We start from the raw sequence: 17,086 nt of genomic DNA, 5'->3' as shown, positions 1-17,086 counted from the left end.
TCCCAAAATGTGTGGGAAGGACAAGCCAGAAAAGAAGAGAAGTGGGGACAAGACTGAGAGAAGAAAGATAAGAGATTTTGGAGCAAGGAAGAAAAAAACTCTAAGGGTCACTGACAATGGGTACATGGAAGACGAGATAGAAAATGGTTTTTAAAAAGAGGCAGAATAAAGTAGCTGGATGTGAAGGTGTCCAGGACCCACTGATCTCCAGTGAAATTCTCCCAAGTCCTAGCTGGTACCTGATTACAGAGCCAGAGCCATGGGGCCCACTGGCAAGAGCACCCAGAGTTCCCCCCTCCCGGTAGGTGAATGGGGGGGGGGTTCGGGAGAGTTCAGCCATTCAAGGTCTAGTGAAGGCTGGCTAGCCTGCCGTGGGTCTGTCATGCTGGATGGTCAGGAGGAATCAGCCCAGAGCAGGCTGCTGATGGAGGAGGAGGATGACGCGGAACTTGAGTCCCCCCCCCAGCCCTGAGAGTCCCCACTGAGGAGGGAGGCAGCGCCCGAGGATTCTGAGCCATGCCCGGCTTGGTCCGCGGGAAGGAGGCCACCAGGAGTCCCAAAGGGGGGTGGTTGGTGACTGCTGCCTGTCCTGGGCCTGGCCAAGGTACCGTTCAGGTAAGCAGCTGCTTCCTGGGCAAACATTGCCCTAATGAAGTCGGCAAAGTCTAGTGACTCACGGAGGGCATGCAAGGGGATGGCAGTACTCACCCCCGAACCTGATGGTTTGGCTGTGGCCAACATGGTGCGGGGCCAGAGACTCTGCAGCAACATAGAAGGTGAACACCCCCCCCCCCTCCGCTGCACCTCCAAATCTGCCTCCCTGGCCAGCTGCTCAACCTGGTTCGAGGGCTGGGAGAGGGGTAAGCTCTCCGCTGCCTCAGCAGCCTCCTCTAAGAGTATCCTTTCCATGGTCCCCCCACCCAAAGGAGAGGAAACGAGGATAGAGGGAAGGGAAGGCAAGGGATCTCCAAAGAAGGAATCTTTACTGAAAAACGGCTAGCTCTTCACAAAAAGAAAAAAAAGTCCTGCTAGGAGCATAGGCAGGAAAAAGACTGGCTTCCTAAGAGGGGGTAGCCTCTCCCACCGGGGGGGGGGGGGCAGGCATGGTTTTCCTTGTTTATGTTTCCCTACCTGTAGGAGCAAATGGGAGGAGCTACCCTCTATGCAGGAGGATGGGACCTTGTCTGCTGGGAAAAGAACCACATTGCTGGATGGAAAACTAACAACGCTGTGGGTTGAGAGGGACACAAAAAAGAGACACCAGAACAGTGGTGCCTGAAAGTGTTTCTGGGAAGGAAAACAAAACTGAGAAATGAGAGCCTGTAAAAATTAAAAACAACTATCAGGAATATTTGAATGATCTGGGCAGAGGCAGGGAAGAACGGAGTGAAGACAAGAGCATACTGTATGAGTAGTGTGTGCTCTTTAAAGGAACTTACTCAGTGTTGGTTTAGGAAAATTTTTCTTGTATTCTGTGAAATGTGTGTTGGAGTAGAAAGTACTGAAATACAAAACTGTGGGTTCAATGTTGAGGTTTTGTATTTGCGAGCTCAGGCTCTACCTTTGGTTTCTATTCATTTCCGAGACAATTACAGAAGTAAAATTACTTCTGTAATTTTTCCTTTCAATTTAATTTTATCTGTTTGCCTTCTGCAAAATGCTTTCTTAGTTCTGATAAAAACGATCATGTTTGTTCATGCCCCTGTGGCAACCATTCTGAAATTGAACATGCCCCCGTAAGAGTATGTTCAGTTTGACGACACACAAGATAGTTTCTTAAAATTTCAAATATGTTCACAAATCCAGCCATTGGTATGCAACTGGAGAAGGAGACTAAACAAGTTGCTATCATTTACATGGAAGGGGATTACAAAAGTTACACCTTCACAAGATCAAGAAATTACATCATTTTCAAATTCCAAATTCTACAGTCCACTCACTCTGTCTCCATTTTCACTTTATTCTTCACATTGAAGAATAACAGTCACTCTCATATGGGAAAACCAATTTTTGGAAACTATCATCACCACGTCTAAAAATAATTGGCTTAGCTCTCTCTGTGTGTGTGTGTATACTTTAGTGTGTGTGCCTGTGTGTGTACACACACACACACATACAAGTATTCAGTGAGGTTTGGTTCTAGAACCACCACCACCACCCTACACTCACACAACCCATCGATACCAAAATCTATGGATGCTCATGTCCCATTATTTACAAAGGTGTAGTAAAATGGTGTCCCCTTATATAAAATGGCAAAATCAAGGTTTGCTTTTTGGATTTGGGGAGGGAGATTAATAGGTGTTTTCAAGCTATGAACAGTTCAATCTGTGGATGTAGAATCTGTGGATATGGATGGCTGACTCTCTCTCTGTGTATGGGCCCTCCAACCTAATCCTAACCTTCTGTCTATCTATATACCGTATATACTCGATTATAAGTCGACTTCATGTATAAGTCGAGGGCAGGCTTCAGGAACAAAATTATGGATTTTGATATGATCCATGGATAAATCAAAGGTAAAACTTAGAGGCATGTAACAAAAGATCGAAAGCAAAGGAAAACAATGTCAAAGAATTTAGAAAATTCCAGCAGACATAACTGTATGCGCTCAAACTAAAGAGTGAATGGATGAGAGAATAGAGAGCCAGTGCTTCCAGGACAGATTAGAATCTTCATTTTTTATAAGAGTTAAAGTACAGTATCTACACTGATAAGTCGATGCAGGTTTTTTTGGTCAATTTTTGACTAAAATTTCTACACATGCGTATATACAGTAGGTAAGCAATTGTGTTGTGAATACCTAATACCAATCACAGAACTGTAGAATTGGAAGGAGTTACAAGGGCCATTTTGTCCAACTCCTGCCATATAATAATACTGTACACAACTAATGAAAGATTCCCACCCAACCTCAGTCTAAAGACCTACCAAGTAAACCCCATCCCTCGCCTCTCACCCACTGCCTTGGTAGTCTGTTGAATAGGTCTTATAGTAAAGAAGTTCATCCTAATGTTTAAGTGGAATCTCTTTTCTTTAAGTGAATCTATTGGTTTGTGTTCTAGTTTCCTGTTGTTAAGAGCCTTCAAGTCATTTCTGACTTATAGTGACGCTAACATGGGGTTTTCTTGGCAAGATTTGTTCAGAGGAGTTTTGCCATTGCGTCCACTTGAGGCCAAGAACATGTAACTTGCCCAAGCAAGTTCAGTGGGTTTCATGGCTGGGAATCAACTCCTGGTCTCGAGTTGTAGTCCAACACTCAGACCACTATGCCATGTTGGCTTCTAGTTTCTGGAGCAGCAGAAAACAAGAATGCTTCATCTTCTATGGGCATCCCAGATATTTAAAGATGGCTATTCATGTCACCTCTCAGACTTCTCTTCTCCACATTAAACATACCCATCTCCCTAAGTCATTCCTATTATTATTATTAACCTTTATTTATGAAGCGCTGTAAATTTACACAGCGCTGTACATACAATCTTTTTAGTTAGACGGTTCCCTGCCCTCAGGCTTACAATCCTAATAAAGCTTGGTGTCCAGACCTTTGAGCATCTTAGTTATCCTTCTCAAGAAAATATCTTTCTTGAATTGTGGTGTCTAGAAATGTACATGGCATGAAATTTGACTAAATCAGAATAGAGTAGCCCTACTGCTTCACTTGATCTAGACACTATGCTCCTTTTTCTTTTTTCTTTTCTTTTCTTTTTGACTGCCTCATCTCACCACTGACTCATGTTTAGTTTGTGGTCTAGTAAGAATCCCTATATCTTTTTCACATGTTCTGCTTTCAAGCCAGGTTCACACATCGTCTATTTGTGTGCATTTATTCATTTATTGGCCTAGATGTAGTTAGTGTCTTACATGTATTTCTGATGAAATTTAGTTTGTGAATTTTGGTCCAATTGTGTGTTTCAGATTTAATGAAGCCCTAAACAATATGGATCAATGCTGAAATGCTACCTATGCCTAGAATTACATAAAATAATATATCTAGAATTATTTTTAAAACATTTTGAAGGCTTTCTCACTGACTATTTTACTTATATCAATGTCAAAATATGGTATTTAAAAACATCTCCCTTCAAACTCCAGAACCAACCCCCCCCCCCAAAAAAAAAAAAGTCTCAGGGAAACTTATGTTTTTATGTGTTCATGCAAACACTGAGGCAAGTTGTTCCTGACAGAGAAAACTCATCAGGAATAAGCAAGAAGCAAAAGCATTTAAATACACACATGACTAACTAACAGATGTTATAAAGCATGTCCAATTATCACAAATGATTTAATTGTATACAGATGCCTGAATATCAGATGCTGAGGAGAAACAGATTAAGGTCATTAGTGTTCTGCCTTCCTTACTAGTTCATAAAAGTATATGGCTGGCTGCAAACAGATGCTGGACTACATAGACCATAGTGCAGCCAAGCAAGATTACCCATGAGGTCTTCAGTGACTATTTGCAAAATTAAAACAAACAAAAAAAGATGCCTATTTCAGGTTACTTTTAACTTATTATTCTCATGCAACAGCAATGATAAACAGGTTTAAGTACTAAGAATATTTTTGTAATAAAAGAAAATGAACAACATAATAGCTTATATAGAATCACATAAAATAGCTTAGATATATATTTCTAACTGTAATACACACACACACACACACACACACACTCTCAGCCTGCCATCTTTCATGGTAGTGTACAAAAAATTACCAGGCAATGTCCCAGCCAGCTACTGATCAAAGTCAGGCATGCATAACTTCAGTAAGTTTGCTATGTGGAATATCTTTTGTTTGCTTGGGACCACAGCATTCTACCATTATAAAATAATATTCCCCCATGTTGTATACACATATATTAAATTTAAATGGGTTAAAATGCTTCATCAGGCAAGGTAAAGAAGGCATTACTTCACTGGTGAAAGAAACAGTATGCCTGTCCATTTTATACATTACGAAAATTACCAGGTTAAATTCATGAATCTCCATATCTTCAGTTAACACCCCTGTCCAAACCAGTGGCATCACTAAGGGGAGCACACACCACACTGGGTGACACCATCAGAGGGGGTGACACTGAGATGACTGTCAATTAGGTTATCAGGTTTTAGGGACTCCCAGCATATACAACCAATATCAAACTGGGATAAAAACACCCCCAAGCAATCAACCAGAAGGGTAACGACTAGGTCATGTGCTTAGGGCCTGCTTCTCACTCCTATTTAGCACCCATCAAGGCCCTTCCGCTTTTGTGAATAGAAAAGGTTAAAAGAAAAGAAACTATTGTTCTACTACCCAGCACCTTGGCAATGCAGTTGAACTGAATGACTGAAGTGTGGCTGTTGAGCCAGCTCCTGGCCTGTGTGGAGACAAGTGAATAAGGAACTTGGAAGAGAAGGTCCATGGAGGGTGATACTATGAGTTATCATGAGCAACTGCACTGGGTGACAAAAACTCTAAGTGACACCACTGATCCAGACCAGGAAGTAGTTGCTTACTTCATAAATGAGACAAAGATTTAGTTTGCTTCAACAGTTAGCAACATACTTTGATAGTTGCTTGAATGAAAGAATCTAACATCTACAACTTTTCAAATTTTAGAGGAAGAGAAAAATTCAGGCCTGATATGTAAAGATCATAACACAACGTCTAAGAATACAGGCACTAAGCAAAAGAACTTTACAATCTAGTCCCATGCTTTGTTACACTACTCCAGAAAGACAGTAAACAAGGAATAATATAGCCGCTCATGGAAGTCTATAGTGAATAGGAATCAGAGGGAAAAATATAAATTACCATGGTTACAGGCTTTCAGAACAGGTCTCTCGGAGACTGGGCTGAGATTCTGTGATACCTCTGTAAGTAAAGAAAAGAAACAAATAATATCTTCTATTAACATTTGTACAATAGTATGTTTCCAAAGGCACCTTTTCTAGATTATACTTATCAAAGAGTAGGAAATTTTTTTGGAAGTGCAGGTGTTTTTCATTGGATCCATTTTAGCTTCAGGAAGCACAACCAATACCTCTGTGGCACCTTAAGGCTAACCAAGTTATTACTGCACAAGCTTTTATGGACAACAGGTCACTTCATCGGAAGCATGACATGCTGTCCAGAGGTTTGTGTGTAGTACACATGGTAGTGAGGTCAAGAAAAAATTAGATATAGAAAATATTAAGACAGATCATAATTAGCATAACATAAACATCTTGGCACTAGGTAGGCTTATTTTATGTACAAAGAACCTGTTATTCCATCAGAAACTTCTGGTGGTAGACTGGAACCTCATAAAATATCTTTACATTTCTTTGTTCTATGGCAATCACTTGGTTTTACTTTTCCCTTTCTTCTTCTTTATCTGTTTTCCTTACATTTCATGTTGAAGCACAGGCTGCATTTTATTTTATTTTTAAAATTTACTTCTGCATATACATAACTGATATCACAGAAGCCAGAACACAACTGAAGATAGTAGAGGCTTTGATACAGTTGGAAAAAGTGGTGGTCTCACTACTATTACAGTTGTTTGAGGATGAGGCAATGGAGGCTGGAGAAGAGGTGATGGCAGTGTACAAGGCTGGTACTGAAATGATGGAGGCAAATCTAGAATTCTGGACTGGAGCTAAGGTGGTGGAGATGAATTCCAGAGGAGAGTCTGGAGTTAGTCTTCCTTCTGGAGAATGAGAGCGGCTTCAATAGAAATGGTAAGGGGAACAACAATATGGACCTACCCCTGGCAATGATACCAATCCCTGTAGTATGTTGAGTGTAAGTGATAGGAACTGGACGTTCCCTCCACAGGTGCTCACAGCAATACTTATCAATACAGTTCCGGACACACACACCCCAATATGGGGAAAAGAGCGTATGCTCAAGCCCCATAGAAAATAATGGGACGCGTGCTTGCAGCGGCAGCATGAGTATGTGCCCCATTATTTCTGCCAGGGCTTGCCGACTCTATAGGAAAAAAAGGTGTACAGAGAATCCACCTTATATCATTAGCCCTGGCAGGATGGCCTGGAAGAGGCATAATAGCATTCTTCTGTCAATGGAGACCTTTCCTTCCTTGCAGAAGGAGACAACAACCTAATTCTAGGTGACTCTCAATGGACTGGATGCTGGAATGTATTGCTTCATAAAAGGCTCTGGCTGTCAGACTGAAGGCAAGGGAGATACAGCTGTTGGGAAGAAGGGACAGGAAGAAGTACAGCTTCAAAAAGAGTAGGAGCTGTTTATATCAAAGTGTCAATGTTAGTGGTGATGAGGCCATTGGTAGCAAAAAGTGATTAGAAGGTTTATAGTGCTTCTTCTTCCCCTCTTTGTCCCTTGATCTCAAGTGAGCTTCTGGGGAGACTAGTTTTTACAGCCTGATTATGAGAGGGCTGATTTTTTTGTCTTCTCCTGCATACTGAGACCAATTTCCCCACTACCAGTACTGCAGTAGAATGTGGGGCCAGAGAGACTGACTCTGATGAGGCAACAGCAAAAGGAAGTGCCATAGGAACTGCTGGAAACATTGACACTGGGAATGGAAAGCACTGATACTGAAATCACCATCAATACCAACACCAACTTTGACTTATGAGGCCTCAAACAGCAGCTGACAGTGAAACCAGCTGTCGATTCACAGCGGCGCAGTCCACTAACTGAACAGATATCTCCCTGCAGTGGAGTTTTGACCTCTAGGCTTGATTCTTCAGTGCTTGAGCTGCAAAGCTATTGAAAAAGGCACAGTTTTTTTTACAATGCATATCTCCCCCAAACAAAAAAGGCTCTCTGAGTGTGCATCATAAAGCAAAACTTTCTGACTCCAGGTAGAACAAGGACTGAGGAGAGAAGTAGAGCTCATAAACCCAAGAGAAAGGTGGGGGGTGGGGGGAGAATGGAAGAAGAATTCTAAAGTAAAGAAAAAGGTTTTTGTTGTTGTTTTATATGACAGTGTTAGAAGACCAAAAGAGACAAAGAAATAGAAAAGATAAATTGAAGAGAGCAAGGAGGGAAATACTCAGCATGAGAACACCCAAAAAGGAGCTACATTATCAGTGGACAGAAAGAAACTAAGAGGACACAACTTTGGCAGGCTGTTAGGACGGAGAGGTGCGGTTCCTACCAACCTACTCAGCTCCAGAACACTTCAAATGGAGTCTCTATGCAGGTGCAAAATTCATTTATGTGAAGGCACAGAGTTCACAAGGAATTATAAGTCTGAACATTTAGGACCAACTGCTATTTAGCTGAAAATATAGTAAACTCTACAAAAGTCACTGATGGAAAACTCCTGGCAAATATGGAAGTTAATGGGCTAAATGTACCTAATACTGATGTTTAAGTTGTGTATTTAAATGACACTTCATCTTTGTTCTAATATAAAATATTCCACACTGTATTTTTCATTTAATTACTGCACTATATATTTTTTTTCTAAAATTCACTTGTTTTGTTTTAGATTTTTGTAGTTTCTTCCTTATTTCATAACTGATCCTTTATGTTACTTGCTATGGATAAAAAAAATCTTTTACATTTCATGAACATGTGAATAACCTCTGATCATCTCTAATAATACCCTCCTGCTTGTAAGAGGACATCTAAAAACTTCAAAGGCACCATTATATCTAGGATATGAATTTGTAGAATACTGTATATTGATTGCTGTTGTTATTGTTGTGTCTTCAAGTCATTTCTTACTTATGGTGACCCTATCATGGGGTTTTCTTGGCAAGATTTGTTCAGAGGAGATTTGTTATTGCCTTTCCCTAAGGCTGGCAGCATGTCACTTGCCTAATATCACCCAGTAAGTTTCAAGGCTGAGTGGGGAATCGAACCCTGGTCTCCAAAATCATAGTCCCAACACTCAAACCACCATGTAACACTGTCAAAAAGGACACATTTAAAGTGGGTAACAAGATTGAAACATTTGGTTTTGCACCAATGGGTGTATTCACTAAAATATTTTGCCACAATTCTATATAAATTAACAAGGGAAAAAGTATTTACCTTTAAACCTTGTTGCTCGTTTTCTTCGGTCTCGGAAAGCAGCACCTGACTGCAAGGCCTCCAGTAGGCTATCCATCACTCCTGTCTCATCACCATCTGTAGAAAAAAAACCAGAGGGAGAGCAAGAGAGATGGAAGGAATTCCTTTAGCTTTCAGGGTTACTATAGCAATGCCAAAGGATTTACAGGGATAGAGAATAGACTCTAGCAATAAAAAGCTGGCAATTCCAAATTCAGACAAGCCTTTAATTTACTCATAAATCAGATCTGCACAAAGTCAGCCCTGTTAGTGTTCATATTGTGTCCACTAAAGCAGACCGAAGTTCATCTGATTCACTTCACACCACTGCATCCTAAAATGAGATAGAGCAGTAACTTCAAATGTAATGTAACACCATTCATATTCTTCTACATCCTTCTGAACCCTGAATGAAGCTACAGATCATCATAAACCCTACTTTCCTTGCAGAAGCAGGTTGCTCTGTAGGACGCTATTTTTTAAGCTGGAATTGATTATTTGCATAAAACATATTAGTTGTTCAGATTTTGCTTGCCTGAATGGATCATACAAATTGTATTTCATTGCAGATCTCTCAAGTGCACATTCATGAGAAGAGACTTGTCATTCATTTTACTTTGATCCCCTCTCTTGCTTTTTCTTTTTTTAAAAAAAGCAACACTGTAATATTGCATTGAAAATTTTTTTTCACAGAGAATGACTCAATGTACTTCTTTCCTTTAAAGCACCACAGACACTCCCAAATATATTTTTATATATTCAAGAGCTATTTACATCAATTAAGCACTGCCCTTTCAATGATAACTTTCAATTTTTTCTGGTGTTAGGATATTCATCAAATAACTAGAACAAACATGCTTGATTTACTCCAATTTTAATTATTAATTACATTAAATGTTTTGATAAAAGTGTATTCCCTAAGTAATAAAAAGTTATTGGTATATTGTACTGACTGTTAAATTTATATTACTATTTTTCTCAGACTACAAGGAAGCACTGCTGAGTTACTTGCTTGTACCTTGTTTGTATCCTTTATATACCCAGAAAATTGTATTTGTGGAAAAAGTAAAGAAAACAAATTTAAAAATTGCATGTTCTATCTTATTATGGATGTACTACCTCAATTAGATGGTTAATTAGAAGACATAGTATTTCAAACTGTAAAATGTGTATGCCAAAAGCATCCTGCAACTCTGCATCAGAACAAAATCCATATTTAATCCAGACAGACGGAGGTGCTCCTGGGGTTGCACTCCCCCTGAAATCGCAGGCTTGCAGCTTGGGTGTTCTCCTGGACTCAGCTCTGAGCCTGGATGCCCAGATGTCAGCAGTGGTAAGGAATGCATTCACACTACTAAATCTAGTGTGCCAGCTGCGCCTATGATGCGAGATCTGGCTATGGTGACACATGCCTGGATTACATCCCACTCTACTCTATATGGGGGTTGCCTTTGAATACTGTTCAGAAACTCCGCAACAAAACACCACAGCTAGTCGAAATGGCTTCACTGGCTTCCAGTTCATTTCTGGGCACAATTCAAAGTGCTGGTAATGACCTATAAAGCCCTACATGGCTTAGGTCCAGACTATTTGAGAGACTGTATCTCCCCATATGAAACTGCCAGAGCCCTAAGATCTTCAGAAGAAGGCTTTGTCTTGGTCCCGCCAAGATCACAGGCTCACTTGGTGAGAACACAAGAGAGAGCCCTCTCAGTGGCTGATTCCACTCCCTGGAACTTCCTTCCATGGGAAGCTAGGCTGGCCCACTCCCTCCTTGCTTTTCATCAACAAGCCAAGACATTTTTTATTTAAGCAGAGATTTGATATATAATTGATATCAGGGTGTTTTCTATAGAGCAGGTGGGTTTTAGTTAAGCTTTTAACTTTTGTATATTTTTATGTGGTTTTATATTATTTGTAGATGATTTTAAGTGTTTAGAATTTTGTTGAAATGTTTTCAGTGTGTGCTGCCTTGGGTCCCTCCTGGGAGAAAGGTGGCATACAAACAAATTAATTAAACAAATACATAATGGCAAGTGTGGATTGAATATGTTCTTATATTCACATAAGCTTCTGAAACCAATTAAACAAACTGTTAGCAATTTAGGAGAAAAAAATATTGAAGAGCTCAAACTCCCTAGATATATTGAGTTGTTCTTTTGTATTTAACAGAAATGAAAACCTTTTTACAATTAATACTGTGCCTTAGCAAATGTTCTGTGAAACCTTTTCAGTTAGATTGTGATACCTTTATTGCAGAGTATGATTACATGTGAGCAGTTGATGTCTACTGAGTGTAAGTATAAGTATAGTCTCTGCCAGCTATGCAGCTGACACTGAAGTTCATGTTTACCAGGCTTCTGGTGGCAATTCCTGAGCTGCACTACAAACTGAGTACAACATAACCAAGAGGTTCTTTGCCACAAATAGTAAAATGAACCTCTGGGTATTCACAGATAAGCTTTTAGACATGTACTTTCTTGGGCACCTAAGAATTCAGTTAGGATGTCCAGTGTCTTGAGAACTACATGAGTTCAACTTTAACAAAAAAATTACTGTCAAACATTGTTGTGAATATTATATTGTGTTTCCCAATATTGAACCAACATAGCTGTTGTATGTGTCTACATAAAATTGGAGATATGTGCTGCAAAAATGTGCAGCCTTTTCAGTCAAGAACAGAAAGAAAAACAGCTTTAAAAAACTAAATAGCAGACATTAAAAAGGCATTATGAAAGAGAGACTTGTCTTACTTGGCATCCTAACACTATGACACCAGCCAAAAGGCACCCACAACACTAGCACAACCAGATTCAGCACAATACTTTGACTAGCAATACCGTCCCTTACATAGGGAAATGATGTTGTATTTCTTTACCCTCTTAATGACATAGCATTGGCATCATGCTGAACTTGATCACACATGAGTGGTGTGTATTCCCACACAATCTCTTTTCTGCCATAGAAGCAGCTAGAGGCTATGATTCAATATGACTTCCTGGCTCACTCATGCTGTATGAAAAGGGTTGCATGTCAGTGCACACTACTTCTGCATATCCCTGTTAAACAGGTGTTAGAATGTCCCAAAGCAGACAGTGTTACAATGGGGAGACATTATCTGGAGACTCTGAAACAAATTACTTTACATTCCCCATGTAAATATCGCATTGTCTTGAAAGGACAACTACACACAGCTGTGAAGTTTAAGTGAAATGTTTTTGTCTTTAAGAATCCAACAAAATAGTAACACAAAGCAGCTGTGCTGAATACCATCTAGAAGTCTCGGGTTGTTGTCTAAGTTACCTGTTTTCACTGCTAGCAGAGATTTCTTGTTTTCTTGTCTCTCCAATTTTTCTTTTTCTGCTTTTTCCTTAGCAATTCTAGCACGCTTCTGCTTTTCTTCAGCTTCTTTTCTTCTCATGTTATCCTTTGCTGCTTGCTGGAAAAAAAAATTAAACATCAACATAAAGTGTTGACACGTAGAAAAACTTTTACATGACTGCAGAGAAGTTCTTGCCCAAAAAGTCCCATGATCCTCAGTAACAGCAATTCTGTATAGGAGCTACACATTTAGCTCTCTCTCTCTCATTATACACACACACACACACACACACACACACACACGTGCAGAAAGAAATGGCAATCCCTCATGGCTGTCAAAAAGAGCCAGACTGGTGAAGAAGATACAGTGTTCAGACTAAAAACAGTTTTAAATCTGGTTTTGTACACGAAATCTGAATGTAACATTTTTAACTAAAGCAATTCCTTAAACTTTGGCCATACTCTTATGAAAGGGACCATAATTAATTAATTAATTAATTCATATCACATCAATTTGCAAGGTAAGAACTCACATCATTATTTAACCTATTGTGTGTTGCATGGGGACTGTGCTTATGGAGTCTGTCTTTATTCTCAAGGTAGCCTCTGCCTCATATATCTAAAGCATATATATGTGGGGATCTTCAGCCCATAAGCCAAATCTGCAGATGAAGTTCCACCCCCTGCCATCTGAAAGGAAAAGTGGTATAAAATAGAAGCTGGTACAAAATGGGCTCAGTCTGTTTTACAGACTAATAGCAGAGTGTGCAGGTATAGGCATTCTTTATTGAGCAACTCCAACCAAAATGTTCTTTTGTTGTAAAAAATAGTTGTCAAATGTCATAAGTGCTGGCAAAATCTGACTGTCTGCCCAAATAGGACTAGCTGGCATTCACTGTAACATTCCTTTGTGAACCATTACTGAATGGTACTACACCCTGGAAATACTGGGCCATGATTTTATCTGTTTTTCAGAAAAGATTGTTTGACTTTTTTGGGGGGGGGGGCTGGATTTGTGTGATTTGATTATGATTGTCAGTTTGATATGATTTTTGTTAAACGTACGTCTTGCTATGGTATGTTTGTTTTTAATCAATAAACTTATAAAAAGAAAAGAAAAGATTGTTTGATAATTAATTTATCGTGTTAAATATTAAGGGAACAATCTCCTCTGAACCAAATATCACAAAGCTGTCACTGTTGAAGCTCAAGTTCTCTAATGCAACGAAGGAACTAAAATACATAGAACAGTTAATAAAAGCAATGCATATTTTTACCGTATCTGTCAGCAACACAGATGAAATAAAACTGACAGACTGGGTTAACTTAATCAAAATTGATTATAAAACAAAAATTGTTCCCTGATAAACTGTAGTGGACCATAGCAATATAACTTCTTATTTAAAAGATAACGAAAAAGCAATAGTAGAATGGAGTCTACAAACACTGCCAACAACAAAAATGCTTCTGGATTGTCACCTCTGACAAGACTACTCCTGTTTAGCCAACAAGCCCTCTCCTCCTCAAGGATGCTACTGTAAGATGTAAGGAATTGAAGCAAGAACTGAGAAAAGCAGATGAAGGCAGGGAGAATTATTTACCTAGACAGGTAAAATCGTCCCAAATGATAGCTTCTTCCTAGCTGTGATCTATGGAGATGATGGATTAAAGGGGAAGGAGGGAACAGTGGAAGATAATGAATATGTCATGTGGAAATGCGGTCAATGTGTAAGGAGGGTCAACTACCCAACAAAATGATTCTGGGCAGAAAAGGGTGAGCAAAGGAGAAGTTCGAGTGGTTTTGTATGCTCTGGAAGAAAAGAAAAGGGAGGTGCTGGCTCCCTCTAGACTTCAGCAGGTTTTTCTTCACCTGAAAAGTTTGTCAAGAAGGTCTGACAGGACAGCCCATATCTCCAGCTAAGTGTCGGATTACAGAAAGTCCTGTGAGGAGGACTGAGTAACTATTCCCATCTGCTTATGCTGTACGTAACTGTTAATCAGGCTAGAAAAAGCAAGAAGCACTAAAGACTGTACAGTGGGCCCTTCCCTTATGCAGGGGATCCGTTCTGGACCCACCCGTGTAAGAGAAATCCCGTGTATGGTGGAGCACCATTAAGAATAACGAGGCTCGTGCCTGTGGTGCGGCATGGCATGTGTCACAGGTGAGCGCCCCATTACTTCTTCCGGGGCGCACCATGGCCTCTTCTGGGGCAGCATTCAGCATATGCTGAAAGCTGCGTATATCGTGCCTGCATATGACGCAGGCACACTGTATTATGCCCCATACCACCACCCATTCTGCCCTCATTCTTTGCCTATCACTATTGAATTGTTCTATTTACATTTGCCATCTTACTTCGCTCCAGGTGAATTTATTTCGTTAGCCACTTTTATTCCTGCAAGTCTACCATGTACTTCCACCACCCCCTCAGCTCTCATCCCCTCCATTTCTTTTTCTCGCTCATCTTTCTCCCCATCTCATGTTACATTTCTTGACTCAACTTTCCCTTCTCTTCTTCTTGCATTTCCCTTCACACAAAGTTAGAAGACAGCAGTTTGTGTTGAGTGTACAACTTTGCATAAGCACGTGCATCAGTAGTTTCATTTTTTCCTGGTTGTCAGGTTTTTTTAAAACTGTTTCCTGCCTTTTGGGGGGGGTAGACTTTTGACAGGTAAACATGGAGACCTCCATCCAGGGAGCGGTGCTGCTGTTTTGGCTACTTGCGATGAAACAGAAGGAAATATCTGCAAAACTGTATTCAGACTATGCTAGCTGTTGATTAAAATACATGATTTTCCCCCCTATGAGTAAATGGTTCATCTTGCACATTAGCTTGTTTCTACTTATTGTTTAACTGCTGTAAAATATTATCTTTCCTCTGAAAATAGTGTAAATAGTAGCTGATCCTGAGAAATGTAAGTACACTTGACTACGATATTTCTGCAAGGCTAAAGTATTATTGCTATAACTTACCATGAACATTGTTCTGAAATTGTTCAAGTCAGTTAGAAATTCTTCCACTGAAACCTTCTTCAGATCAAGGGCATAATACTCCATTACATTCCGATAGAGCTTTTGCATACTGTCGTGCATTTTAGAGAGTTTCTGGAACTGTTGCTTTGCTTGAATTGCAAAAGTGTATTCATCTTGTTAAGGTTACACAATCAAGAAGACGGACATTACTTTAAAAAAAGTCAATACAATCATGCTGTAAGCCGCTTTTCAATGTTAATTCTTAAATTATCAAAATGAAGCAGAGCAAGATTAGAGAAAAAGACTGCAATCTCATATCACACATTTAACTCAATGTTACCAGGAGAAGAATGCATGGGAATGATATTTCCACCAGCAGCCATACCTCTTCAACAGCATGTGGTTCTGACTATGCCCAACAGTTTTCAGGTTCTCCTGACCATTTCTATTACAATGTTCATGTCTTGAATATGAACTGTCTTTTTACAGTCTCATTTCATCATCTGACTTTTATGGAGTTTTGGAGATTTTATGGATTTCTCCATAAAAGCTAATGTAACCTCTTGGGATAAAGCTTTTTGAAACGTTAGTCTTCTGCAACACCCAAACAAAACTTTTTCAAGTAAATTTATCTGATATCAAATTTACTACCTATTCAAAACCAAGATACTGTTGCAGGAAGTACTGTCTGCATCCTAAAGCAAATATTGATGTCCCAATGCATGCTACATAAAAATTAGTGTATTCAAGATATCATTTCAATTACTACTTGAAATTAATTCAGCTGTAAGAACACCGAAAATGTATTTGCATACTAACTGACATAAAAGCCAACCTATTGATATTTTTAATGTTTAAAATATTTATCAGTGTTCATAAATTAATTGCTAGAAGCAATTTGAGAGACACTGGGATGGGAGTGGAGTTCAGCTCTTGAAGCTTTTAATCAATTGTTCCATTTTATTCACTTACATACCTCCATGCCACTGCAGCTTTTAGATACCCCCTTTTTTGTTTATTTCATAACACTAGCAAGTTACTATTATTTTTCAGTCCACAGTTTTCATGACTACTATCTGGCACACATTTTATCTACTATACCACAGCATTCTTGACAACTTTGTAATGCTATAGGTTCTCCCTAGGTAAACAGCAAAACCAATCCTAAACTTATACTTTACTCTTTGTCTTTATTTTTGTAATTTTGGCTTAAGTTCTTTCTGAGTTTCCTAAAAGATTTTCAGTATTTAATGTATCTTGCTGATAAACAATTAATAACAACTTGGATGGTACTAATTGCTACTAAAACATTATTTCTATGTTTCTTCACTCCTGAGATTTTAGATACTCAGTCTTTATTATTTCACTAAACATAATGGGAAGTGATCATTTAGATTGTGTTTTTATATTAATAACAACTTGGAAGGTATTAGTTACTACTGAAGCAATATTTCTATGTCTCTTCACTCCTGCGATTTTAGATACTCAGTCTTTATTATTTCACTAAACATAATGGGAAGTCATCATTTAGATTGTGTTTTTGTATTAAGTGAATGACTGCAGCAAGTTAGTCCCACTAGCAATTTGATTTTTCATCAATAGATCTTCATTTGGCCAATGGTATCTTTAAGGGAACTATCTATACAAAGCTCTTTATAGCTAAGCACACTATTAACCACACTACTATGATTAATAAACCAAAGTTAGCAATCTTACTTAGTCATACACTTTTTAAATGCTTTACTTCCCAAACTTGTCAATTTCTTAATAAAACGAGAC

General features: G+C 39.2%; 1 protein-coding gene across 2 annotated transcripts in view; it reads right to left on the bottom strand.

Moving 5' to 3' along the window:
* The window catches only part of DIAPH3 (diaphanous related formin 3), a 132,488-nt gene that overhangs the window by 51,253 nt on the left and 64,149 nt on the right, over positions 1–17,086 (bottom strand). The window contains exons 24-27 of one of the 2 annotated variants that reach the window (XM_042460876.1): positions 15,308–15,472; positions 12,316–12,451; positions 8,995–9,090; positions 5,797–5,856 (exon numbers count right to left, since the gene is read on the bottom strand). In XM_042460876.1, the coding sequence (XP_042316810.1) occupies positions 5,797–5,856; positions 8,995–9,090; positions 12,316–12,451; positions 15,308–15,472 (457 nt within the window). Of the gene's footprint in view, positions 1–5,796; positions 5,857–8,994; positions 9,091–12,315; positions 12,452–12,918; positions 13,024–15,307; positions 15,473–17,086 lie in introns of those variants that run through there. The other variant, XM_042460877.1, reaches the window with a different exon arrangement.

Source organism: Sceloporus undulatus, chromosome 3 (assembly GCF_019175285.1).
Source record: "Sceloporus undulatus isolate JIND9_A2432 ecotype Alabama chromosome 3, SceUnd_v1.1, whole genome shotgun sequence".
NCBI classification, from domain to species: Eukaryota; Metazoa; Chordata; class Lepidosauria; order Squamata; family Phrynosomatidae; genus Sceloporus; species Sceloporus undulatus.
The sequence above is the reverse complement of the archived record's forward strand: the minus strand, read 5'-3'. Positions and strand labels throughout refer to the sequence as shown.